This window comes from Mobula birostris, chromosome 5 (assembly GCF_030028105.1).
Source record: "Mobula birostris isolate sMobBir1 chromosome 5, sMobBir1.hap1, whole genome shotgun sequence".
NCBI classification, from domain to species: domain Eukaryota; kingdom Metazoa; phylum Chordata; class Chondrichthyes; order Myliobatiformes; family Myliobatidae; genus Mobula; species Mobula birostris.
The window spans coordinates 98,144,745-98,165,120 of record NC_092374.1 but is presented as its reverse complement, the minus strand read 5'-3'; the positions used below and the strand labels follow the sequence as shown (position 1 = coordinate 98,165,120).

Below are 20,376 nucleotides of genomic sequence, written 5' to 3'. Positions count from 1 at the left end.
TCACTCCTCCCGACCGCCCGCAGTCACCCCTCCCGTCAGCCGGCAGTCACCCCTCCCGACCGCCCGCAGTCACCCCTCCCGACCGCCCGCAGTCACTCCTCCCGACCGCCCGCAGTCACCCCTCCCGACCGCCCGCAGTCACCCCTCCCGACCGCCCGCAGTCACTCCTCCCGACCGCCCGCAGTCACCCCTCCCGTCAGCCGGCAGTCACCCCTCCCGACCGCCCGCAGTCACTCCTCCCGACCGCCCGCAGTCACCCCTCCCGACCGCCCGCAGTCACTCCTCCCGACCGCCCGCAGTCACCCCTCCCGACCGCCCGCAGTCACTCCTCCCGTCAGCCCGCAGTCACCCCTCCCGTCAGCCGGCAGTCACCCCTCCCGTCAGCCGGCAGTCACTCCTCCCGACCGCCCGCAGTCACTCCTCCCGACCGCCCGCAGTCACCCCTCCCGACCGCCCGCAGTCACTCCTCCCGACCGCCCGCAGTCACCCCTCCTGTCAGCCGGCAGTCACTCCTCCCGACCGCCCGCAGTCACCCCTCCCGACCGCCCGCAGTCACTCCTCCCGACCGCCCGCAGTCACCCCTCCCGACCGCCCGCAGTCACTCCTCCCGACCGCCCGCAGTCACCCCTCCCGACCGCCCGCAGTCACCCCTCCCGACCGCCCGCAGTCACCCCTCCTGTCAGCCGGCAGTCACTCCTCCCGACCGCCCGCAGTCACTCCTCCCGACCGCCCGCAGTCACCCCTCCCGTCAGCCGGCAGTCACTCCTCCCGACCGCCCGCAGTCACTCCTCCCGACCGCCCGCAGTCACCCCTCCCGACCGCCCGCAGTCACCCCTCCCGACCGCCCGCAGTCACCCCTCCCGTCAGCCGGCAGTCACTCCTCCCGACCGCCCGCAGTCACCCCTCCCGACCGCCCGCAGTCACTCCTCCCGACCGCCCGCAGTCACCCCTCCCGACCGCCCGCAGTCACCCCTCCCGACCGCCCGCAGTCACCCCTCCCGACCGCCCGCAGTCACTCCTCCCGACCGCCCGCAGTCACCCCTCCCGTCAGCCGGCAGTCACTCCTCCCGACCGCCCGCAGTCACTCCTCCCGACAAAGACGATGACGTGAAGCCAATTCCGGCCGCGTGATGAGCGGAAAATCGTGATGTGAACGTCGACGTCACCCGAGTCCTCAGAGGGACCGGTAGGTGGCGCCGGCAGTGGAAAGGGGAGGGTGTGAGGGGGAGGAGGATGTGAGAGGGTGAGGGTGGTGAATAAGGAGTGGGGTGAGGGAGGGGGAGTGTGGTGAGGGAGGGAGAGAGGGTGAGTGAGAGGGAGGTAGTGAGTAAAGGGTGAGGGGAAGTGGTGAGTAACAGGTGAGGGAAGGAGAGGGGGTGAGTAAGGACTGAGGGAGGGGGAGGTGGTGAGTGAGGGGTGAGAGGAACGTTGTGAGTAAGGGGTGAGGGAGGGGGAGGTGGTGAGTGAGGGGTGAGAGGAAGGTGGTGAATAAGGGGTGAGGGAGGGGGAAGGTGGTGAGTAAGGGGTGAGGAAGAGGAAGGTGGTGAGTGAGGGGTGAGGGAGGGGGAGTGTGGTGAGTGAGGGGTGAGTGAGGGGGAGTGTGGTGAGTGAGGGGTGAGGGAGGGGGAAGGTAGTGAGAAACGGGTGAAAAGAAGGTGGTGAGTAAGGGGTGAGGAAGGTGGTGAGGGAGGGGGAGGCAGTGAGTAAGTGGTGAGGGAGGGGGAATGTGGTGAGTGAGGGGTGAGGGAGGGGGAGGTGGTGAGGGAGGGGGAGGTGGTGAGTAAGGGGTGAGGGAGGGGGAAGGTGGTGAGTAAGGGGGAAGGTGGTGAGTGAGGGGTGAGGGAGGGGGAGGTGGTGAGTAAGGGGTGAGGGAGGGGGAAGGTGGTGAGTAAGGGGGAAGGTGGTGAGTGAGGGGTGAGGGAGGGGGAGGTGGTGAGTAAGGGGTGAGGGAGGGGGAAGGTGGTGAGTAAGGGGTGAGGGAGGGGGAGGTGGTGTGTAAGGGGTGAGGGAGGGGGAAGGTGGTGAGTAAGGGGTGAGGGAGGGGGAGGTGCTGAGTAAGGGGTGAGGGAGGGGGAGGTAGTGAGTTAGGGGTGAGGGAGGGGGAGGTAGTGAGTGAGGGCAGAGGGGGAGGTAGTGGGTGAGGGAGGAGGAGATGGTGAGTAAGGGGTGAGGGAGGGGAAGGTGGTGAGTAAGGGGTGAGGGAGGGGGAGGTAGTGAGTAAGGGGTGAGTGAGGGGTGAGGGAGGGGAAGTGTGGTGAGTAAGGGGTGAGGGAGGGCGAGGTGGTGAGTAAGGGAGAGGTAATAAGGGGTGAGGGAGGTGGAGTGTGGTGAGTAAGGGGTGAGGGAGGGGGAAGGTGGTGAGTGAGGGGTGAGGGAGGGGGAAGATGGTGAGTAAGGGGTGAGGGAGGGGGAAGGTGGTGAGTAAGGGGTGAGGGAGGGGAAGGTGGTGAGTAAGGGGTGAGGGAGGGGGAGGTGGTGAGTAAGGGGTGAGGGAGGGGGAGGTGGTGTGTAAGGGGTGAGGGAGGGGGAAGGTGGTGAGTAAGGGGTGAGGGAGGGGGAGGTGCTGAGTAAGGGGTGAGGGAGGGGGAGGTAGTGAGTTAGGGGTGAGGGAGGGGGAGGTAGTGAGTGAGGGCAGAGGGGGAGGTAGTGAGTGAGGGGTGAGGGAGGAGGAGGTGGTGAGTAAGGGGTGAGGGAGGGGTAGGTGGTGAGTAAGGGGTGAGGGAGGGGGAGGTAGTGAGTAAGGGATGAGTGAGGGGTGAGGGAGGGGAAGTGTGGTGAGTAAGGGATGAGAGAGGGCGAGGTGGTGAGTAAGGGAGAGGTAATAAGGCATGAGGGAGGTGGAGTGTGGTGAGTAAGGGGTGAGGGAGGGGGAGGTGGTGAGTAAGAGGTGAGGGAGGGGAAGGTGGTGATTGAGGGGTGAGGGGGGAGGTAGTCAGTAAGGGGTGAGGGAAGGGGAAGGCAGTGTGCAGGGGGTGAGGGAAGGGGAGTTAGTGAGTAATGGGTGAGGGGGGGAGGTGCTGAGTGAGGGGTGAGAGGAGGGTGGTGAATAAAGGGTGAGGGGGGTAGGGTGATGAGTAAGGGTGAGGGGGGGAAGGTGGTGAGTAAGGGGTGAGGGAGGGGAAGGTGGTGAGTGAGGGGTGAGAGGAAGGTGGTGAACAAGGTGTGAGGGATTGGAGGTGGTGAGTGAGGGGTGAGGGACGGGGAGGTGGTGAGTGAGGGGTGAGGGACGGGGAGGTGGTGAGTAAGGGGTGAGGGAGGGGGTGTGTGGTGAGTAAGGGGTGAGGGAGGGGGAAGGTGGTGAGTAAGGGGTGAGGGACGGGGAGGTGGTGAGTGAGGGGTGAGGGACGGGGAGGTGGTGAGTAAGGGGTGAGGGAGGGGGTGTGTGGTGAGTAAGGGGTGAGGGAGGGGGAAGGTGGTGAGTAAGGGGTGAGGGAGGGAGAGCTGGTGAGTGAGGGGTGAGAGGAAGGTGGTGAATAAGGGGTGAGGGAGGGGGAAGGTGGTGAGTAAGGGGTGAGGAAGAGGAAGGTGGTGAGTGAGGGGTGAGGGAGGGGGAGTGTGGTGAGTGAGGGGTGAGGGAGGGGGAAGGTGGTGAGTAAGGAGTGAGGAAGAGGAAGGTGGTGAGTGAGGGGTGAGGGACGGGGAGGTGGTGAGTGAGGGGTGAGGGACGGGGAGGTGGTGAGTAAGGTGTGAGGGAGGGGGTGTGTGGTGAGTAAGGGGTGAGGGAGGGGGAAGGTGGTGAGTAAGGGGTGAGGGACGGGGAGGTGGTGAGTGAGGGGTGAGGGACGGGGAGGTGGTGAGTAAGGGGTGAGGGAGGGGGTGTGTGGTGAGTAAGGGGTGAGGGAGGGGGAAGGTGGTGAGTGAGGGGTGAGGGAGGGGGAGTGTGGTGAGTGAGGGGTGAGGGAGGGGGAAGGTGGTGAGTAAGGAGTGAGGAAGAGGAAGGTGGTGAGTGAGGGGTGAGGGAGGGGGAGTGTGGTGAGTGAGGGGTGAGGGAGGGGGAAGGTAGTGAGTAACGGGTGAAAAGAAGGTGGTGAGTAAGGGGTGAGGAAGGTGGTGAGTGAGGGGTGAGGGAGGGGGAGGCAGTGAGTAAGTGGTGAGGGAGGGGGAGGTGGTGAGTAAGGGGTGAGGGAGGGGGAAGGTGGTGAGTGAGGGGTGAGGGAGGGGGAAGGTGGTGAGTGAGGGGTGAGGGAGGGGGAGGTGGTGAGTAAGGGGTGAGGGAGGGAGAGGTGCTGAGTAAGGGGTGAGGGAGGGGGAGGCAGTGAGTGAGGGGTGAGAGGAAGGTGGTGAGTAAGGGGTGAGGGAGGGGGAAGGTGGTGAGTGAGGGGTGAGGGAGGGGGAAGGTGGTGAGTGAGGGGTGAGGGAGGGGGAGGAGGTGAGAAGAGGGTGAGGAAGGGGGAATGTGGTGAGTAAAGGGTGAGGGAGGGAGAGGTGCTGAGTAAGGGGTGAGGGAGGGGGAGGCAGTGAGTGAGGGGTGAGAGGAAGGTGGTGAGTGAGGGGTGAGGGACGGGGAGGTGGTGAGTGAGGGGTGAGGGACGGGGAGGTGGTGAGTGAAGGGTGAGGGAGGGGGAAGGTGGTGAGTAAGGGCTGAGAGGAGGGTAGTGAATAAGGGGTGAGGGAGGGGAAGGTGGTGAGAGAGGGGTGAAAGGAAACTGGTGAGCAAGGGGTGAGGGAGAGGGAGCTGCTGAGTAAGGAGTGAGGGAGGGGGAGGTAGTGAGGGAGGGGGAGGTGGTGAGTAAGGGGTGAGGGAGGGAGAGCTGGTGAGTAAGGGGTGAGAGAAGGGGAGGTGGTGAGTAACGGGTGAGTGAGGGGTGAGGGAGGGGAGGTGGTGTGTAAGGGGTGAAGGAGGGGAAGGTGGTGAGTAACGGGTGAGTGAGGGGTGAGGGAGGGGAGGTGGTGTGTAAGGGGTGAAGGAGGGGAAGGTGGTGAGTAACGGGTGAGTAAGGGGTGAGGGAGGGGTCAGGTGGTAAGGGGAGGGGGAGTGTGCTGAGTAAGGGGTGAGGGAGGGGGAGGTGGTGAGTAAGAGGTGAGGGACAGGGAGGTGGTGTGTCAGGGGTGAGGGAGGGGGAGGTGGTGAGTGAGGGGTGAGGGAGGGGGAGGTGGTGAGTAATGGGTGAGGGGGAAGGTGGTGAGTAAGGGGTGAGTGAGGGGTGAGGGAGGGGAGGTGGTGAGTGAGGGGTGAGGGAGGGGGAAGGTTGTGAGTGAGGGGTGAGGGAGGGGAGTTGGTGAGTAAGGGGTGAGGGAGGGTATGAGTAAGGGGTGAGGGAGGGGAGGTGGTGAGTGAGGGGAGGTAGTGAGAAAGGAGTGAGAGGAAGGTGGTGAGTGAGGTGTGAGGGAGGGGGAAGGTGGTGAGTGAGGGGTGAGGGAGGGGAAGGTGGTGAGTGAGGGGTGAGGGAGGGGAGGTGGTGAGTGAGGGGTGAGGGAAGGGAAGGTGGTGAGTGAAGGGTGAAGGAGCGGAGGTGGTGAGTAAGGGGTGAGGGAGGGGAGGTGGTGAGTAAGGGAGAGGTAATAAGGGGTGAGGGAGGTGGAGTGTGGTGAGTAAGGGGTGAGGGAGGGGGAGGTGGTGAGTAAGAGGTGAGGGAGGGGAAGGTGGTGATTGAGGGGTGAGGGGGGGAGGTAGTCAGTAAGGGGTGAGGGAAGGGGAAGGCAGTGTGCAGGGGGTGAGGGAAGGGGAGTTAGTGAGTAATGGGTGAGGGGGGGGAGGTGCTGAGTGAGGGGTGAGAGGAAGGTGGTGAACAAGGTGTGAGGGATTGGAGGTGGTGAGTGAGGGGTGAGGGACGGGGAGGTGGTGAGTGAAGGGTGAGGGAGGGGGAAGGTGGTGAGTAAGGGCTGAGAGGAGGGTAGTGAATAAGGGGTGAGGGAGGGGAAGGTGGTGAGAGAGGGGTGAAAGGAAACTGGTGAGCAAGGGGTGAGGGAGAGGGAGCTGCTGAGTAAGGAGTGAGGGAGGGGGAGGTAGTGAGGGAGGGGAAGGTGGTGAGTAAGGGGTGAGGGAGGGGGAGGTGGTGAGTAAGGGGTGAGAGAAGGGGAGGTGGTGAGTAACGGGTGAGTGAGGGGTGAGGGAGGGGAGGTGGTGTGTAAGGGGTGAAGGAGGGGAAGGTGGTGAGTAACGGGTGAGTGAGGGGTGAGGGAGGGGAGGTGGTGTGTAAGGGGTGAGGGAGGGGGAGGTAGTGAGTAAGGGGTGAGGGAGAGGGAAGGTGGTGAGTAAGGGGTGAAGGAGCGGAAGGTGGTGAGTAAGGGGTGAGGGAGGGGGAGGTAGTGAGCGAGGGATGAGGGAGTGGAAGGTGGTGAGTAAGGGGTGAGGGAGGGGAAGTGTGGTGAGTAAGGGGTGAGGGAGGGGGAGGTAGTGAGTAAGGGGTGAGTGAGGGGTGAGGGAGGGGAAGTGTGGTGAGTAAGGGGTGAGGGAGGGGAAGTGTGGTGAGTGAGGGGTGAGGGAGGGGGAGGTGGTGAGCGAGGGATGAGGGAGTGGAAGGTGGTGAGTAAGGGGTGAGGGAGGGGAAGTGTGGTGAGTAAGGGGTGAGGGAGGGGGAGGTAGTGAGTAAGGGGTGAGTGAGGGGTGAGGGAGGGGAAGTGTGGTGAGTAAGGGGTGAGGGAGGTGGAGGTGGTGAGTAAGGGGTGAAGGAGCGGAGGTGGTGAGTAAGGGGTGAGGGAGGGGGAAGGTAGTGAGTAAGGTGTGAGGGAGGGGGAAGGTGGTGAGTGAAGGGTGAAGGAGGGGAGGTGGTGAGTAAGGGGTGAGGGAGGGGAAAGGTGGTGAGTGAGGGGGAAGGTGGTGAGTGAGGGGTGAGGGAGGGGAGGTGGTGAGTTAGGAGGAGGTAGTGAGTAAGGGGTGAGAGGAACGTGGTGAGTAAGGTGTGAGGGAGGTGGAAGGTGGTGAGTAAGGGGTGAGGGAGGGGGTGGTGGTGAGTGAGGGGTGAGGGAGGGGAGGTGGTGTGTAATGGGTGAGGGAGGGGAGGTGGTGAGTGAGGGGTGAGGGCGGGGGAAGGTGGTGAGTGAGGGGTGAGGGAGGGAAGGTGGTGTGTAAGGGGTGAGGGAGGGGAGGTGGTGTGTAAGGGGTGAGGGAGGGGAGGTGGTGAGTAAGGGGTGAGGGAGGGGAGGTGGTGAGTAAGGGCTGAGGGAGGGGGAGGTAGTGAGTGAGGGGTGAGGGAGGGGAGATGGTGAGTAAGGGCTGAGGGAGGGGGAAGGTTGTGAGTAAGGGCTGAGGGAGGGGGAAGGTAGTGAGTAAGGGATGAGGGAGGGGGAGTGTGGTGAGTAAGGGGTGAGTGAGGGGGAGGTAGTGAGTAAGGGGTGAGGGAGGGGGAAGGTGGTGAGTGAGGGGTGAGGGAGGGGAGGTGGTGTGTAAGGGGTGAGGGAGGGGAGGTGGTGAGTAAGGGGTGAGGGAGAGAGAGTTAGTGTGTGAGGGGTGAGTAAGGGGTGACGGAGCGGCGGTGTTGAGTAAGGGGTGAGGGAGGGGAGGTAGTGAGTAAGGGGTGAGGGTGGGTGACGGTGGTGAGGAAGGGGGAGGTAGTGAGTAAGGGGTGGGGGAGGGGGAGTGTACTGAGTAAGGGGTGAGGGAGGGGGAGGTGGTGAGTAAGAGGTGAGGGGGTGAGGGACAGGGAGGTGGTGTGTCAGGGGTGAGGGAGGGGGAGGTGGTGAGTGAGGGGTGAGGGAGGGGGAGGGGGTGAGTAAGGGGTGAGGGGGAAGGTGGTGAGTAAGGGGTGAGTGAGGGGTGAGGGAGGGGAGGTGATGAGTGAGGGGTGAGGGAGGGGGAAGGTTGTGACTGAGGGGTGAGGGAGGGGGAGGTGGTGAGTAAGGGGTGAGGGAGGTGGAAGGTGGTGAGTGAGGTGTGAGGGAGGTGGAAGGTGGTGAGTGAGGGGTGAGGGAGGGGAGGTGGTGAGTGAGGGGTGAGGGAAGGGAAGGTGGTGAGTGAAGGGTGAAGGAGCGGAGGTGGTGAGTAAGGGGTGAGGGAGGGGAGGTGGTGAGTAAGGGAGAGGTAATAAGGGGTGAGGGAGGTGGAGTGTGGTGAGTAAGGGGTGAGGGAGGGGGAGGTGGTGAGTAAGAGGTGAGGGAGGGGAAGGTGGTGATTGAGGGGTGAGGGGGGGAGGTAGTCAGTAAGGGGTGAGGGAAGGGGAAGGCAGTGTGCAGGGGGTGAGGGAAGGGGAGTTAGTGAGTAATGGGTGAGGGGGGGAGGTGCTGAGTGAGGGGTGAGAGGAAGGTGGTGAACAAGGTGTGAGGGATTGGAGGTGGTGAGTGAGGGGTGAGGGACGGGGAGGTGGTGAGTGAAGGGTGAGGGAGGGGGAAGGTGGTGAGTAAGGGCTGAGAGGAGGGTAGTGAATAAGGGGTGAGGGAGGGGAAGGTGGTGAGAGAGGGGTGAAAGGAAACTGGTGAGCAAGGGGTGAGGGAGAGGGAGCTGCTGAGTAAGGAGTGAGGGAGGGGGAGGTAGTGAGGGAGGGGAAGGTGGTGAGTAAGGGGTGAGGGAGGGGGAGGTGGTGAGTAAGGGGTGAGAGAAGGGGAGGTGGTGAGTAACGGGTGAGTGAGGGGTGAGGGAGGGGAGGTGGTGTGTAAGGGGTGAAGGAGGGGAAGGTGGTGAGTAACGGGTGAGTGAGGGGTGAGGGAGGGGAGGTGGTGTGTAAGGGGTGAGGGAGGGGGAGGTAGTGAGTAAGGGGTGAGGGAGAGGGAAGGTGGTGAGTAAGGGGTGAAGGAGCGGAAGGTGGTGAGTAAGGGGTGAGGGAGGGGGAGGTAGTGAGCGAGGGATGAGGGAGTGGAAGGTGGTGAGTAAGGGGTGAGGGAGGGGAAGTGTGGTGAGTAAGGGGTGAGGGAGGGGGAGGTAGTGAGTAAGGGGTGAGTGAGGGGTGAGGGAGGGGAAGTGTGGTGAGTAAGGGGTGAGGGAGGGGAAGTGTGGTGAGTGAGGGGTGAGGGAGGGGGAGGTGGTGAGCGAGGGATGAGGGAGTGGAAGGTGGTGAGTAAGGGGTGAGGGAGGGGAAGTGTGGTGAGTAAGGGGTGAGGGAGGGGGAGGTAGTGAGTAAGGGGTGAGTGAGGGGTGAGGGAGGGGAAGTGTGGTGAGTAAGGGGTGAGGGAGGTGGAGGTGGTGAGTAAGGGGTGAAGGAGCGGAGGTGGTGAGTAAGGGGTGAGGGAGGGGGAAGGTAGTGAGTAAGGTGTGAGGGAGGGGGAAGGTGGTGAGTGAGGGGTGAGGGAGGGGAAGGTGGTGTGTGATGGGTGAGGGAGGGGAAGGTGGTGAGTGAAGGGTGAAGGAGGGGAGGTGGTGAGTAAGGGGTGAGGGAGGGGAAAGGTGGTGAGTGAGGGGGAAGGTGGTGAGTGAGGGGTGATTGAGGGGTGAGGGAGGGGAGGTGGTGAGTTAGGAGGAGGTAGTGAGTAAGGGGTGAGAGGAACGTGGTGAGTAAGGTGTGAGGGAGGTGGAAGGTGGTGAGTAAGGGGTGAGGGAGGGGGTGGTGGTGAGTGAGGGGTGAGGGAGGGGAGGTGGTGTGTAATGGGTGAGGGAGGGGAGGTGGTGAGTGAGGGGTGAGGGCGGGGGAAGGTGGTGAGTGAGGGGTGAGGGAGGGAAGGTGGTGTGTAAGGGGTGAGGGAGGGGAGGTGGTGTGTAAGGGGTGAGGGAGGGGAGGTGGTGAGTAAGGGGTGAGGGAGGGGAGGTGGTGAGTAAGGGCTGAGGGAGGGGGAGGTAGTGAGTGAGGGGTGAGGGAGGGGAGATGGTGAGTAAGGGCTGAGGGAGGGGGAAGGTTGTGAGTAAGGGCTGAGGGAGGGGGAAGGTAGTGAGTAAGGGATGAGGGAGGGGGAGTGTGGTGAGTAAGGGGTGAGTGAGGGGGAGGTAGTGAGTAAGGGGTGAGGGAGAGGGAAGGTGGTGAGTGAGGGGTGAGGGAGGGGAGGTGGTGTGTAAGGGGTGAGGGAGGGGAGGTGGTGAGTAAGGGGTGAGGGAGAGAGAGTTAGTGTGTGAGGGGTGAGTAAGGGGTGACGGAGCGGCGGTGTTGAGTAAGGGGTGAGGGAGGGGAGGTAGTGAGTAAGGGGTGAGGGTGGGTGACGGTGGTGAGTAAGAGGTGAGGGGGTGAGGGACAGGGAGGTGGTGTGTCAGGGGTGAGGGAGGGGGAGGTGGTGAGTGAGGGGTGAGGGAGGGGGAGGGGGTGAGTAAGGGGTGAGGGGGAAGGTGGTGAGTAAGGGGTGAGTGAGGGGTGAGGGAGGGGAGGTGATGAGTGAGGGGTGAGGGAGGGGGAAGGTTGTGACTGAGGGGTGAGGGAGGGGGAGGTGGTGAGTAAGGGGTGAGGGAGGTGGAAGGTGGTGAGTGAGGTGTGAGGGAGGTGGAAGGTGGTGAGTAAGGGGTGAGGGAGGGGGTGGTGGTGAGTGAGGGGTGAGGGAGGGGAGGTGGTGTGTAATGGGTGAGGGAGGGGAGGTGGTGAGTGAGGGGTGAGGGCGGGGGAAGGTGGTGAGGGAGGGGAGGTGGTGTGTAAGGGGTGAGGGAGGGGAGGTGGTGTGCAAGGGGTGAGGGAGGGGAGGTGGTGTGTAAGGGGTGAGGGAGGGGAGGTGGTGAGTAAGGGGTGAGGGAAGGGGAGGTGGTGAGTAAGGGCTGAGGGAGGGGGAGGTAGTGAGGGAGGGGAGGTGGTGAGTAAGGGCTGAGGGAGGGGGAAGGTAGTGAGTAAGGGATGAGGGAGGGGGAGTGTGGTGAGTAAGGGGTGAGTGAGGGGGAGGTAGTGAGTATGTGGTGAGGGAGGGGGAGGTAGTGAGTAAGGGGTGAGGGAGGGGGAAGGTGGTGAGTGAGGGGTGAGGGAGGGGAGGTGGTGTGTAAGGGGTGAAGGAGGGGAGGTGGTGAGTAAGGGGTGAGGGAGAGGGAGTTAGTGAGTGAGGGGTGAGTAAGGGGTGACGGAGCAGAGGTGTTGAGTAAGGGGTGAGGGAGGGGAGGTAGTGAGTAAGGGGTGAGGGTGGGGGACGGTGGTGAGGAAGGGGGAGGTAGTGAGTAAGGGGTGAGGGAGGGGTCAGGTGGTAAGGGGAGGGGGAGTGTACTGAGTAAGGGGTGAGGGAGGGGGAGGTGGTGAGTAAGAGGTGAGGGAGGTGGAGGGGGTGAGGGACAGGGAGGTGGTGTGTCAGGGGTGAGGGAGGGGGAGGTGGTGAGTGAGGGGTGAGGGAGGGGGAGGTGGTGTGTAAGGGGTGAAGGAGGGGAAGGTGGTGAGTAACGGGTGAGTGAGGGGTGAGGGAGGGGAGGTGGTGTGTAAGGGGTGAGGGAGGGGGAGGTAGTGAGTAAGGGGTGAGGGAGGGGGAAGGTGGTGAGTAAGGGGTGAGGGGGAAGGTGGTGAGTAAGGGGTGAGTGAGGGGTGAGGGAGGGGAGGTGGTGAGTGAGGGGTGAGGGAGGGGGAAGGTTGTGAGTGAGGGGTGAGGGAGGGGAGGTGGTGAGTAAGGGGTGAGGGAGGGTATGAGTAAGGGGTGAGGGAGGGGAGGTGGTGAGTGAGGGGAGGTAGTGAGAAAGGGGTGAGAGGAAGGTGGTGAGTGAGGTGTGAGGGAGGGGGAAGGTGGTGAGTGAGGGGTGAGGGAGGGGAAGGTGGTGAGTGAGGGGTGAAGGAGGGGAGGTGGTGAGTGAGGGGTGAGGGAGGGGAGGTGGTGTGTAAGGGGTGAGGGAGGGGAGGTGGTGAGTAAGGGGTGAGGGAGGGGGAAGGTGGTGAGTGAGGGGTGAGGGAGGGGAGGTGGTGTGTAAGGGGTGAGGGAGGGGAGGTGGTGAGTAAGGGGTGAGGGAGGGGGAATGTTGTGAGTAAGGGGTGAGGGAGGGGGAGGTAGTGAGTAAGGGGTGAGGAAGGGGGAGGTAGTGAGTAAGGGGTGAGGGAGGGGGAAGGTGGTGAATAAGGGGTGAGGGAGGGGTGTGAGGGGGAGGTAGTGAGTAAGTGGTGAGGGAAGTGTAGGTAGTGAGTAAGGGGTGAGGGAGGGGGTAAGTGGTGAGTAACGGGTGAGGGAGGGGTAAGGTGGTGAGTAAGGGGTGAGAGGAGAGTGGTTAAGGGGTGAAGGAGGGGGAAAGTGGTCAGTAAGGTGAGGGGGTGAGGGACAGGGAGGTGGTGTGTAAGGGGTGAGGGAAGGAGAGTGTGGTGAGTGAGGGGTGAGGGAGGGGAGGTGGTGAGTAAGGGGTGAGTGAGGGCGTGCGTGGTGAGTAAGGGGTGAGAGGGGGGGAATGTTGTGAGTAAGGGGTGAGGGAGGGGGAGGTAGTGAGTAAGGGGTGAGGAAGGGGGAGGTAGTGAGTAAGGGGTGAGGGAGGGGGAAGGTGGTGAATAAGGGGTGAGGGAGGGGTGTGAGGGGGAGGTAGTGAGTAAGTGGTGAGGGAAGTGTAGGTAGTGAGTAAGGGGTGAGGGAGGGGGTAAGTGGTGAGTAACGGGTGAGGGAGGGGTAAGGTGGTGAGTAAGGGGTGAGAGGAGAGTGGTTAAGGGGTGAAGGAGGGGGAAAGTGGTCAGTAAGGTGAGGGGGTGAGGGACAGGGAGGTGGTGTGTAAGGGGTGAGGGAAGGAGAGTGTGGTGAGTGAGGGGTGAGGGAGGGGAGGTGGTGAGTAAGGGGTGAGTGAGGGCGTGCGTGGTGAGTAAGGGGTGAGAGGGGGAGAGTGTGGTGAGTAAGGGGTGAGGCAAAGGGAGCGTGGTGAGTAGCAGGTGACGGACGAAAAGGGGGGTTGGGATGAGGCGAAGGGTAGGGTAGAAAAAAATAGAAGGAGGGGAGAGGATGCGAAGGGGAAGGAGAGGAGGGAGATGTGGAGGGAGAGAACGGAATATGGAGAAGGATGGGAAGAGGGAGGGAGGGGAGGGGATGTGGAGAAGGATGGGAAGAGGGAGGGGAGGGGATGTGGAGAAGGATGGAAAGAAGTCGGAAGCGAAGGAGAGGAGGGGTTGTGGAGAGGGATGGGAAGGGGAGGGGGATGTGGAGAAGGGGGAGGATGGGAGAGGGAGGAGGGGGATGTGGAAAAGGATGGGAAGGGGAGGAAGAGAAGGAGAGGAGGGGGATGTGGAAAAGGATGGGAAGGGGAGGAAGAGAAGGAGAGGAGGGGATGTGGAGAAGGATACAGTCCATGCTGACTTAGTAAGTGTCTTTCCTGCCCTTTCACCCTCAGGAGTCAAGAGCAGACTGGAGATTTGGGTGTTGAGTGAGGGAAGTAGGAGCAGGGTGTTGCTGAAGGAGATGGGGGAGGATGGGCTTCACTGACCCTTTCAGGGTACTGCCTCGTCACTCATCATCTCCTATGTCTGCCCACCTTCACTGGTTCGTTGACTTCTGCAGGGAGGGCGAGACAGAGACTCACATGTTGGGAAACCTGTGTGATCACTGAAGGTCTGGTGGCTGGAGTCAGAGGGGTCATAGAGTATAGAAACAGGTCCCTATTATGTCACTTCGTCCCATCGACCTGCACGTCGATTGTAGCCTTCTCATTCATGTACTTACACAAACTTCTCTTAAATGTTGAACCACATCCACCACTTCCACTGGCAGCTTGTTCCACACTATCACCACTCTCTGAGTGAAGGAGTTCCCACTCATGCTTCCCTTAAACCTCTTGTTCTACCTCACCAACCTCAGAGGAAAAAAAACCCGCTTGCACTTACCCTATCTATACCCCTCATAATTTTCTATGCCTCTATCAAATATCCCTTTCTTCTCCTTTCATAGTCATAGTCATACTTTATTAATCCCGGGGGAAATTGGTTTTCATTACAGTTGCTCCATAAATAATAAATAGTAATAGAACCATAAATAGTTAAGTAGTTATATGTAAATTATGCCAGTAAATTATGAAATAAGTCCAGGACCAGTCTATTGGCTCAGGGTGTCTGACCCTCCAAGGGAGGGGTTGTAAAGTTTGATGGCCACAGGCAGGAATGACTTCCTATGACGCTCAGTGCTGCATCTCGGTGGAATGAGTCTCTGGCTGAATGTACTCCTGTGCCCACTCAGTACATTATGTAGTGAATGGGAGACATTGTCCAAGATGGCATGCAACTTAGACAGCATCCTCTTTTCAGACACCAGTGTGAGAGAGTCCAGTTCTATCCCCACAACATCACTGGCCTTACGAATGAGTTTGTTGATCCTGCTGGTGTCTGCCACCCTCAGCCTGCTGCCCCAGCACACAACAGCAAACATGATAGCACTGGCCATCACAGACTCGTAGAACATCCTCAGCATCGTCCGGCAGATGTTAAAGGACCTCAGTCTCCTCAGGAAATAGAGACGGCTCTGGCCCTTCTTGCAGACAGCCTCCGTGTTCTTTGACCAGTCCAGTTTATTGTCAATTCGTATCCCCAGGTATTCTACCACCAGCTCCTTAGTCTTTTTCACATTAAGCTGCAGATAATTCTGCTCACACCATGTGTCAAAGTTTCCTACCGTAGCCCTGTACTCAGCCTCCCTTGCTGATGCATTCAACTATGGCAGAGTCATCCGAAAACTTCTGAAGATGACAAGACTCTGTGCAGTAGTTGAAGTTCGAGGTGTTAATGGTGAAGAGAAAGGGAGACAAGACAGTCTCCTGTGGAGCCCCAGTGCTGCTGATCACTCTGTCGGACACACACTGTTGCAAGCACACGTACTGTGGTCTGCCAGTCAGGTAATCAAGAATCCATGATACCAGGGAAGCATCCACCTGCATCGCTGTCAGCTTCTCCCCCAGCAGAGCAGGGCGAATGGTGTTGAACGCACTGGAGAAGTCAAAAAACATGACCCTCACAGTGCTCGCTGGCTTGTCCAGGTGGACGTAGATACGGTTCAGCAGGAAGACGATGGCATCCTCAACTCCTAGTCGGGGCTGGTAGGTGAACTGGAGGGGATCTAAATGTGGCCTGACCATAGGCCGGAGCAGCTCCAGAACAAGTCTCTCCAGGGTCGTCATGATGTGGGAGGTCAATGCCACATGCCTATGCCTTTGCCTATGCTTGAGCAAATAAAGTCCTAACCTATTTGAACTTTCCCTATAACTCAGGTCCTCAAAAAAGACCTGGCAACGTCCTTGTAATTTTCTCTGTTCTCTTTCAATCTTATAGATATATTTCCTGTAGTTAGGTGACTAAAACTGCACACAATATTCTAAATTAGGCCTCATCAACATCTTGTACAACTTCAGTATACCATTTGCCTGATGCCGGCCTCCGAGACCTGAGTTGACGTAGTAGTAGCAGTAGTAGTATAACATCCTATCACCTGTTCTGAATACTTTGATTTATGAAGGTCAATGTGCCAAAACCTTTCCTTACTGCTCTATATAACTGTGTACACAACTTTCAATAACTTATGGACCTGTAGTCCTGGATCCCTTTGTTTGCCACACTCCTCAGTGCCCTACTGGTCACTATGTAAGGCTGACCCTGGCTGGTCCTACCAAGGGCAACATCTCACACTTGTCTTCATCGCCATTTTTCAGCCCATTTTTTCCAGCTGGTCCAGATCCTGCTGCAAGCTTTGATAGCCTTCCTCCCTGTCCACCTTTCTCCTCAATCTTGGTGTCATCCGCAAATTGGTCGTGGTCAATGGACTAGTTTGGTCAGCTGGTGTGACCCCTGACTGTATTTGCTGAAGGCAATTGCTGGAGATGTGTGGTAGGGCCTGGCTGATGTCTGGCTGTTGTGATTAATGCCCTTCTCGGGGACTGAGGAGAGTCAGGGCCTCAGACCTTTCCGCACACCTCGGCCTCACTGCTTACTCAGTCGCCAAGCTTTGTTTTGTCTCGAATTAAGATTGAAGGAAGATTACTTTTATTTGCCATATTTACATCGAACCGTGCAGTGAAATGTGTCGTCTGCATCAACCTTTGACATAGTCACAGTGCTGCAGGCAGCCCACCAGTGCTGCCACACTTTCAGCACCAACATAACATGCCCACAGCTCACTCACCCTAACCCATGTGGGAGGAAACCAGAGCACCCAGAGAAAACCTACCTGATCATGGGGAGATTGTACAAACTCCTTACGGACAGCGGGGGGAATTGAACCCCAGTCTTAGGGCTGGCACTGTAAAGACACCATGCCAGCCTATGCCCTGTCCCCATGTCGCCCCACTCCATGCCTGATAACAAGATTCCCAGGAGCTCAGCTTGACCCACTAAATATATTTTGATACTAAATTAGGGGTTCTTGTTGATAGTGAAGCAGGTTACAATGAATTGCAAATAGATCTTGATCAGTTAGGGAGATGGCTGAGGAACGACAAATGGATTTCAACTGAGAAAAGTATGAGGTGATGACCTTGGACTGTCAAACCAGGGTTGGACCTGTACAGTGAACGAGTGTTGTGGATCAGAAGGGCCTGGGAGTACAAGTTCTCTGTTCCCAACAAGCAGTTGTTCAAGTAGACAGGATGGTGAAGAGGGCATTTCGTATGCTGGCCTTCATTAGTCGGAACATCAAGGAATAGAGACATTATGTTACAGTTATGTAAGTTGTCAGTGAGACTGCACTTGGAGTATCTTGTACAGTTTTGGTCCCCTGTTATTGGAAAGACATTGTCAAGCCGAAGAAGATGCAGAACAGATGCTGCCTGAACTAGAGAGCCTGAGATATAGGGAGAGGTTGGCCACGCTGGATCTTTATTCCCTGGAGTGCAGGAGAATGGAGGGTGACTTCAAAGTTCAAAGTACATTTATTATCACAGTACATACAGTATATGTCACTGTACAATCCGGAGATTCATTTCCTTGCAGGCGTACTCATTAAATCTAAAATAGAATAATAATCATATTAGAGTCAATAAAAGACCGCACGAACTTGGGTGTTCAACCACTGAACAAAAGACAACTAACTGCAAATACAAAAATAAATAATAATAAATAAATAAGCAATAACTATCAATAACATGAGATAAAAAGTCCTAGAACTTTACGAAATCATGAAAGGGTATGGATAAGGTGAACAGTCATAGTCTTTTTCTTGGGGTTGGAAAGTTCATGCACAGATACAAGACAAGAGGGGAGAGATTTAAGAGAGACCCGAGAGGTAACTTTACAAAAAGGGTAGTGATCTGGAATAAGCTGCCAGAAGAAGTGTTTGAGTTAGTACAAATGCAACGTTTGAGCAGCGTTTGGATAGATAAGTGATGGCAAGGGGCTTGGATGACAACTGGGAGGATGGTGTGGTTGGCATGGAAGAACTAGGTGTTTTCATGCTCTATTACTGTATGCTTCTCTGACACTCAGTTCAAATCTTTCCTTTTCCTGTTACTGCACTCAGTTACATCAATGCTACAGCATCCCTTTCATGCCATGTTCTCAGTCTGTGTGACAAAGCCTTTCATTCGGCCAATCTGTCTCTTTCATTTCCTGGCCTTCTCCCCCTTCCTCCACCTCACCCTGTTGAGCATCCCACCTCTCTTGGGCTTTGCCCTCTGATTCCACCCACTCTCCATTGCAGTCTATCTCTGTTACACTGTTTCTTCCCCTTGGTATCTACTTCTCAGAATCCTGTCTTTCATTTCTTTCCCCTCTTCCCTCCTCCCTCTCCCTTCCTCCCTCCCTAACCTCTCCCCTTTTATGTGTCCGTTCTATTGTGATAATTTCTCTCCCTTTTGTTTCCTGCAGCTCCAATGAGTCAGCAGTTCTGGACGCCGTGGAGCCTCCAGGAGAACTGTGGAGAGGGGGATGATTTCATTCCATTTGTGACGTATGTTGTTGTACGCTTCCTAAGAAAGTGGAAGAATTTGGGCCTTCAGTTAATACTGCTGCCCAGTGGATGAGACACTGAGCACGATTTAGGCTCCCCAATGCTGTGTTGGGTGGGGAATCAGCCAGGTTTCCTACCCCCCCCCCCCCGCCCCAGCTCATTCTCAGAGGCAGTGTGGAGGGAGTGCTGTATTGTCAGAAATGCCAGCCTGTGGCTATGGCTTTTCTCTTTACATTATTCTCAAGTGTACCAAGGTACAGTAAAAAAAAATTGGGAAGTATTCACAGAACGTTGAATGGAATCAGAATCAGGTTTAATATCACCAGCATATGTTGTACAATACATGATCATAGATTTAAAAAACTGAATTGCGGTAAATATCTACATATGAAAAAATTAAAAAGTAGTGAGGTAGTGTTCATGAGTTGAACGTTCATTTAAAAATCTGATGGCAGAGGGGAAGAAGCTGTTCCTGAATTGTTGAGTGTGTCTTTGGGCTCCTGTACCTCCTTCCTGAAGGAGTTAACAGTGAGAAGGATGCATGACCTGGGTGATAGGGGTCCTTAATGATGGATGTCATCATTTTGAAACATTGCTCCTTGACGATGTCCTGGATTCTATGGAGGCTAGTGCCTTTGATGGAGCAGACTAATTTAACAACTCTCTACAGCTTACTTCGATCCTGTGCTGTGCACACCTCCCCACCCCCGTACCAGACGATGATACACCTGTACACTTTGTGAGTGTTTTAGGTGACCTCCTCTCTCCCCCCTCCCTGTCCCCCTCTCCCCCCCCCGTCCCCCTCTCTCATGTGTAGGCGTTCCAGGACGGTGAGCCGGTGCAGATCCTCATCTGCCTCTGTGTGGTGGTGTTCTTCCCCTATGGGGGCCTGGAGTGATGGGACGGAGGTGGAGGACCTGACCCAGCGTGGGAGGTGAGTTCAGGAGTTGGGGGCATGAGGGCTGAGACGCAAGGCCATGAACCAATCTATCTACCCACCTGCGGTGGGGGTGGAGGCTCAGAGAGAGATGGGGTAGGGTATCAGGGAGGGATGGGGAGGGGGTCAGGGTCAAGGAGAGACAAAGGGGTCACTATGCTTTTCCAGGACACAGTCCCAAGGATATGGGCTTCCCCTGACCAGGACCAGGGTGTATTGATATTGGAGGTGCAATGAGGTGGGGTAATGAGGCCAGGAGTGTAATGAAGATGAGGGGGTGAGTGGCTGATAATACTAGGGGTGTAATGGGGTCGGTGTTGAGACGGGTTAATGGGAAGGACCTTCCCGAAACAGCTGCTCCCTGCCCTGCGATGTTTGGAGGGATTGTGCTGTTCCTGCACCTTGAGATGGCGGGGGGAAGGAGTGGTGAGTGTGTCTCCGTGCAGAGGTGCACAGGGGTAGTAGGAGGGGTGAGAGGGTGTTACTGTACTGGGATGGGAAGAATAGGAGGGTGTTTCTGTGCTGGGTTGGGAGTGTCTCATCCTGTGGGTATAACCTGCCTCTGCTTCCATCCCCTTGTGTTTTGCAGTGCTGGTTGGATGGAGGTGTACGAGGAGGCTTCCCCCTGGCTGGTAGGTGAGATGTGTGGATCTCATTCCCAACTCGGAGTGTGGGTGCTGTGGGAGGAGTGGCGTTCAGCTGAGGGCTGCGATTGGCAGGGAACAGGGCTCGGTGTGTGGGGAGGGTGGGCTGAGCCGTTGCTTTATACTTTTAATTGTGAGGACCTTGTGCCTGATCTGTTGGACAATTCACCGGAAGACACCTACGGGATCACCAGCTCCCCCTATGGGGAATGGTTCTGAGGTGTCAGGATGGCTGTTTCTGAGGTGGACACCAGGGGGCAGTGCTGACCATGTTTACAACATACAACATACCTCACTGGAACAGGCCCTTCAGCTCAGCATGTCTGTGCTGAACACAATGTCAAATTAAACTAAATCCCTCCTGCCTGTACATTATCCATATCCCATTTTTCCCTGAGTATTCACGTACCTGTCTAACATCCTCTTAGATACTTCCATGTTGTATAATCCCCTCCCCCACTGGACTTTGCAGGCACCCACCGCTCGGTGTCAAAAAAAAACTGCCCTATACAAAAACCTTTAAACTTTAACCCTGTCTCTTTAACTGTCAGGTGTTAGTTCCACCCTGAGAGAAAGATACTGAAGGTCCTCTCTCTCCCTCCCGTAATTTGTTAAATGATATTTCATGAGCTTTATCAACCTGCTCATGGCCGCAGGGTTCCAGCCCAGGGGCTCCAGCAACTCAGCTTCACTTGATCCGTCCACCCCGCACCCGCATGTTTCTCCCTCTGCTTCCAGCTGCACCATCCTCCCCTGCTCCAGACACTCACTCCTGACCCCTCGCCTCCCCCAGCCCCCTTCACCCTCCTCCCATCCCTTACCTCACCTGCCCCAGTCCCCCATTCACACCTCTGTCACCCTCAGTAATCTTTCCCCACCCCCCTTTAGTGCCAGCTCCCCACCACCCTCTCACATTCTCCCCCTGCCCCAGTAGCAGCTAGCTGACTCCTCGCTCTTCTCTCTGCTGCAGCTGAGCGGTCAGGCAGTGGAGAGAATGAAACCTACATCACCCTCAGGTCTGGGGCTGGACAGGCTGCCCTCCCCCAGAGAACTGTACGGCCGGAGGAAGGGCCAAAATCGGAGACGGAGACGGCCACGGGTACACAGCCCCAGCACGGCTGTCCTCGCGCACCTCGAGGAGCTGAAGAAGAGACAGAACTGCATCAATCAGTAGGGAGTGACAAACCCTCAGAGTTGCCCTAGCCTCACTGTTCCCAA

General features: G+C 57.9%; 1 protein-coding gene across 4 annotated transcripts in view; it reads left to right on the top strand.

Moving 5' to 3' along the window:
- The first annotated feature begins 1,049 nt into the window (after positions 1-1,049).
- The window catches only part of LOC140197915 (calmodulin-binding transcription activator 2-like), a 216,123-nt gene continuing 196,796 nt past the window's right edge, over positions 1,050-20,376 (top strand). Inside the window, exons 1-5 of one of the 4 annotated variants that reach the window (XM_072258518.1) lie at positions 1,050-1,186; positions 17,496-17,577; positions 18,395-18,511; positions 19,104-19,146; positions 20,129-20,328. In XM_072258518.1, the coding sequence (XP_072114619.1) occupies positions 17,501-17,577; positions 18,395-18,511; positions 19,104-19,146; positions 20,129-20,328 (437 nt within the window). In that variant the 5' untranslated portion in view covers positions 1,050-1,186; positions 17,496-17,500. Of the gene's footprint in view, positions 1,187-17,495; positions 17,578-18,394; positions 18,512-19,103; positions 19,151-20,128; positions 20,329-20,376 lie in introns of those variants that run through there. The other 3 variants (XM_072258515.1, XM_072258516.1, XM_072258517.1) reach the window with 3 other exon arrangements.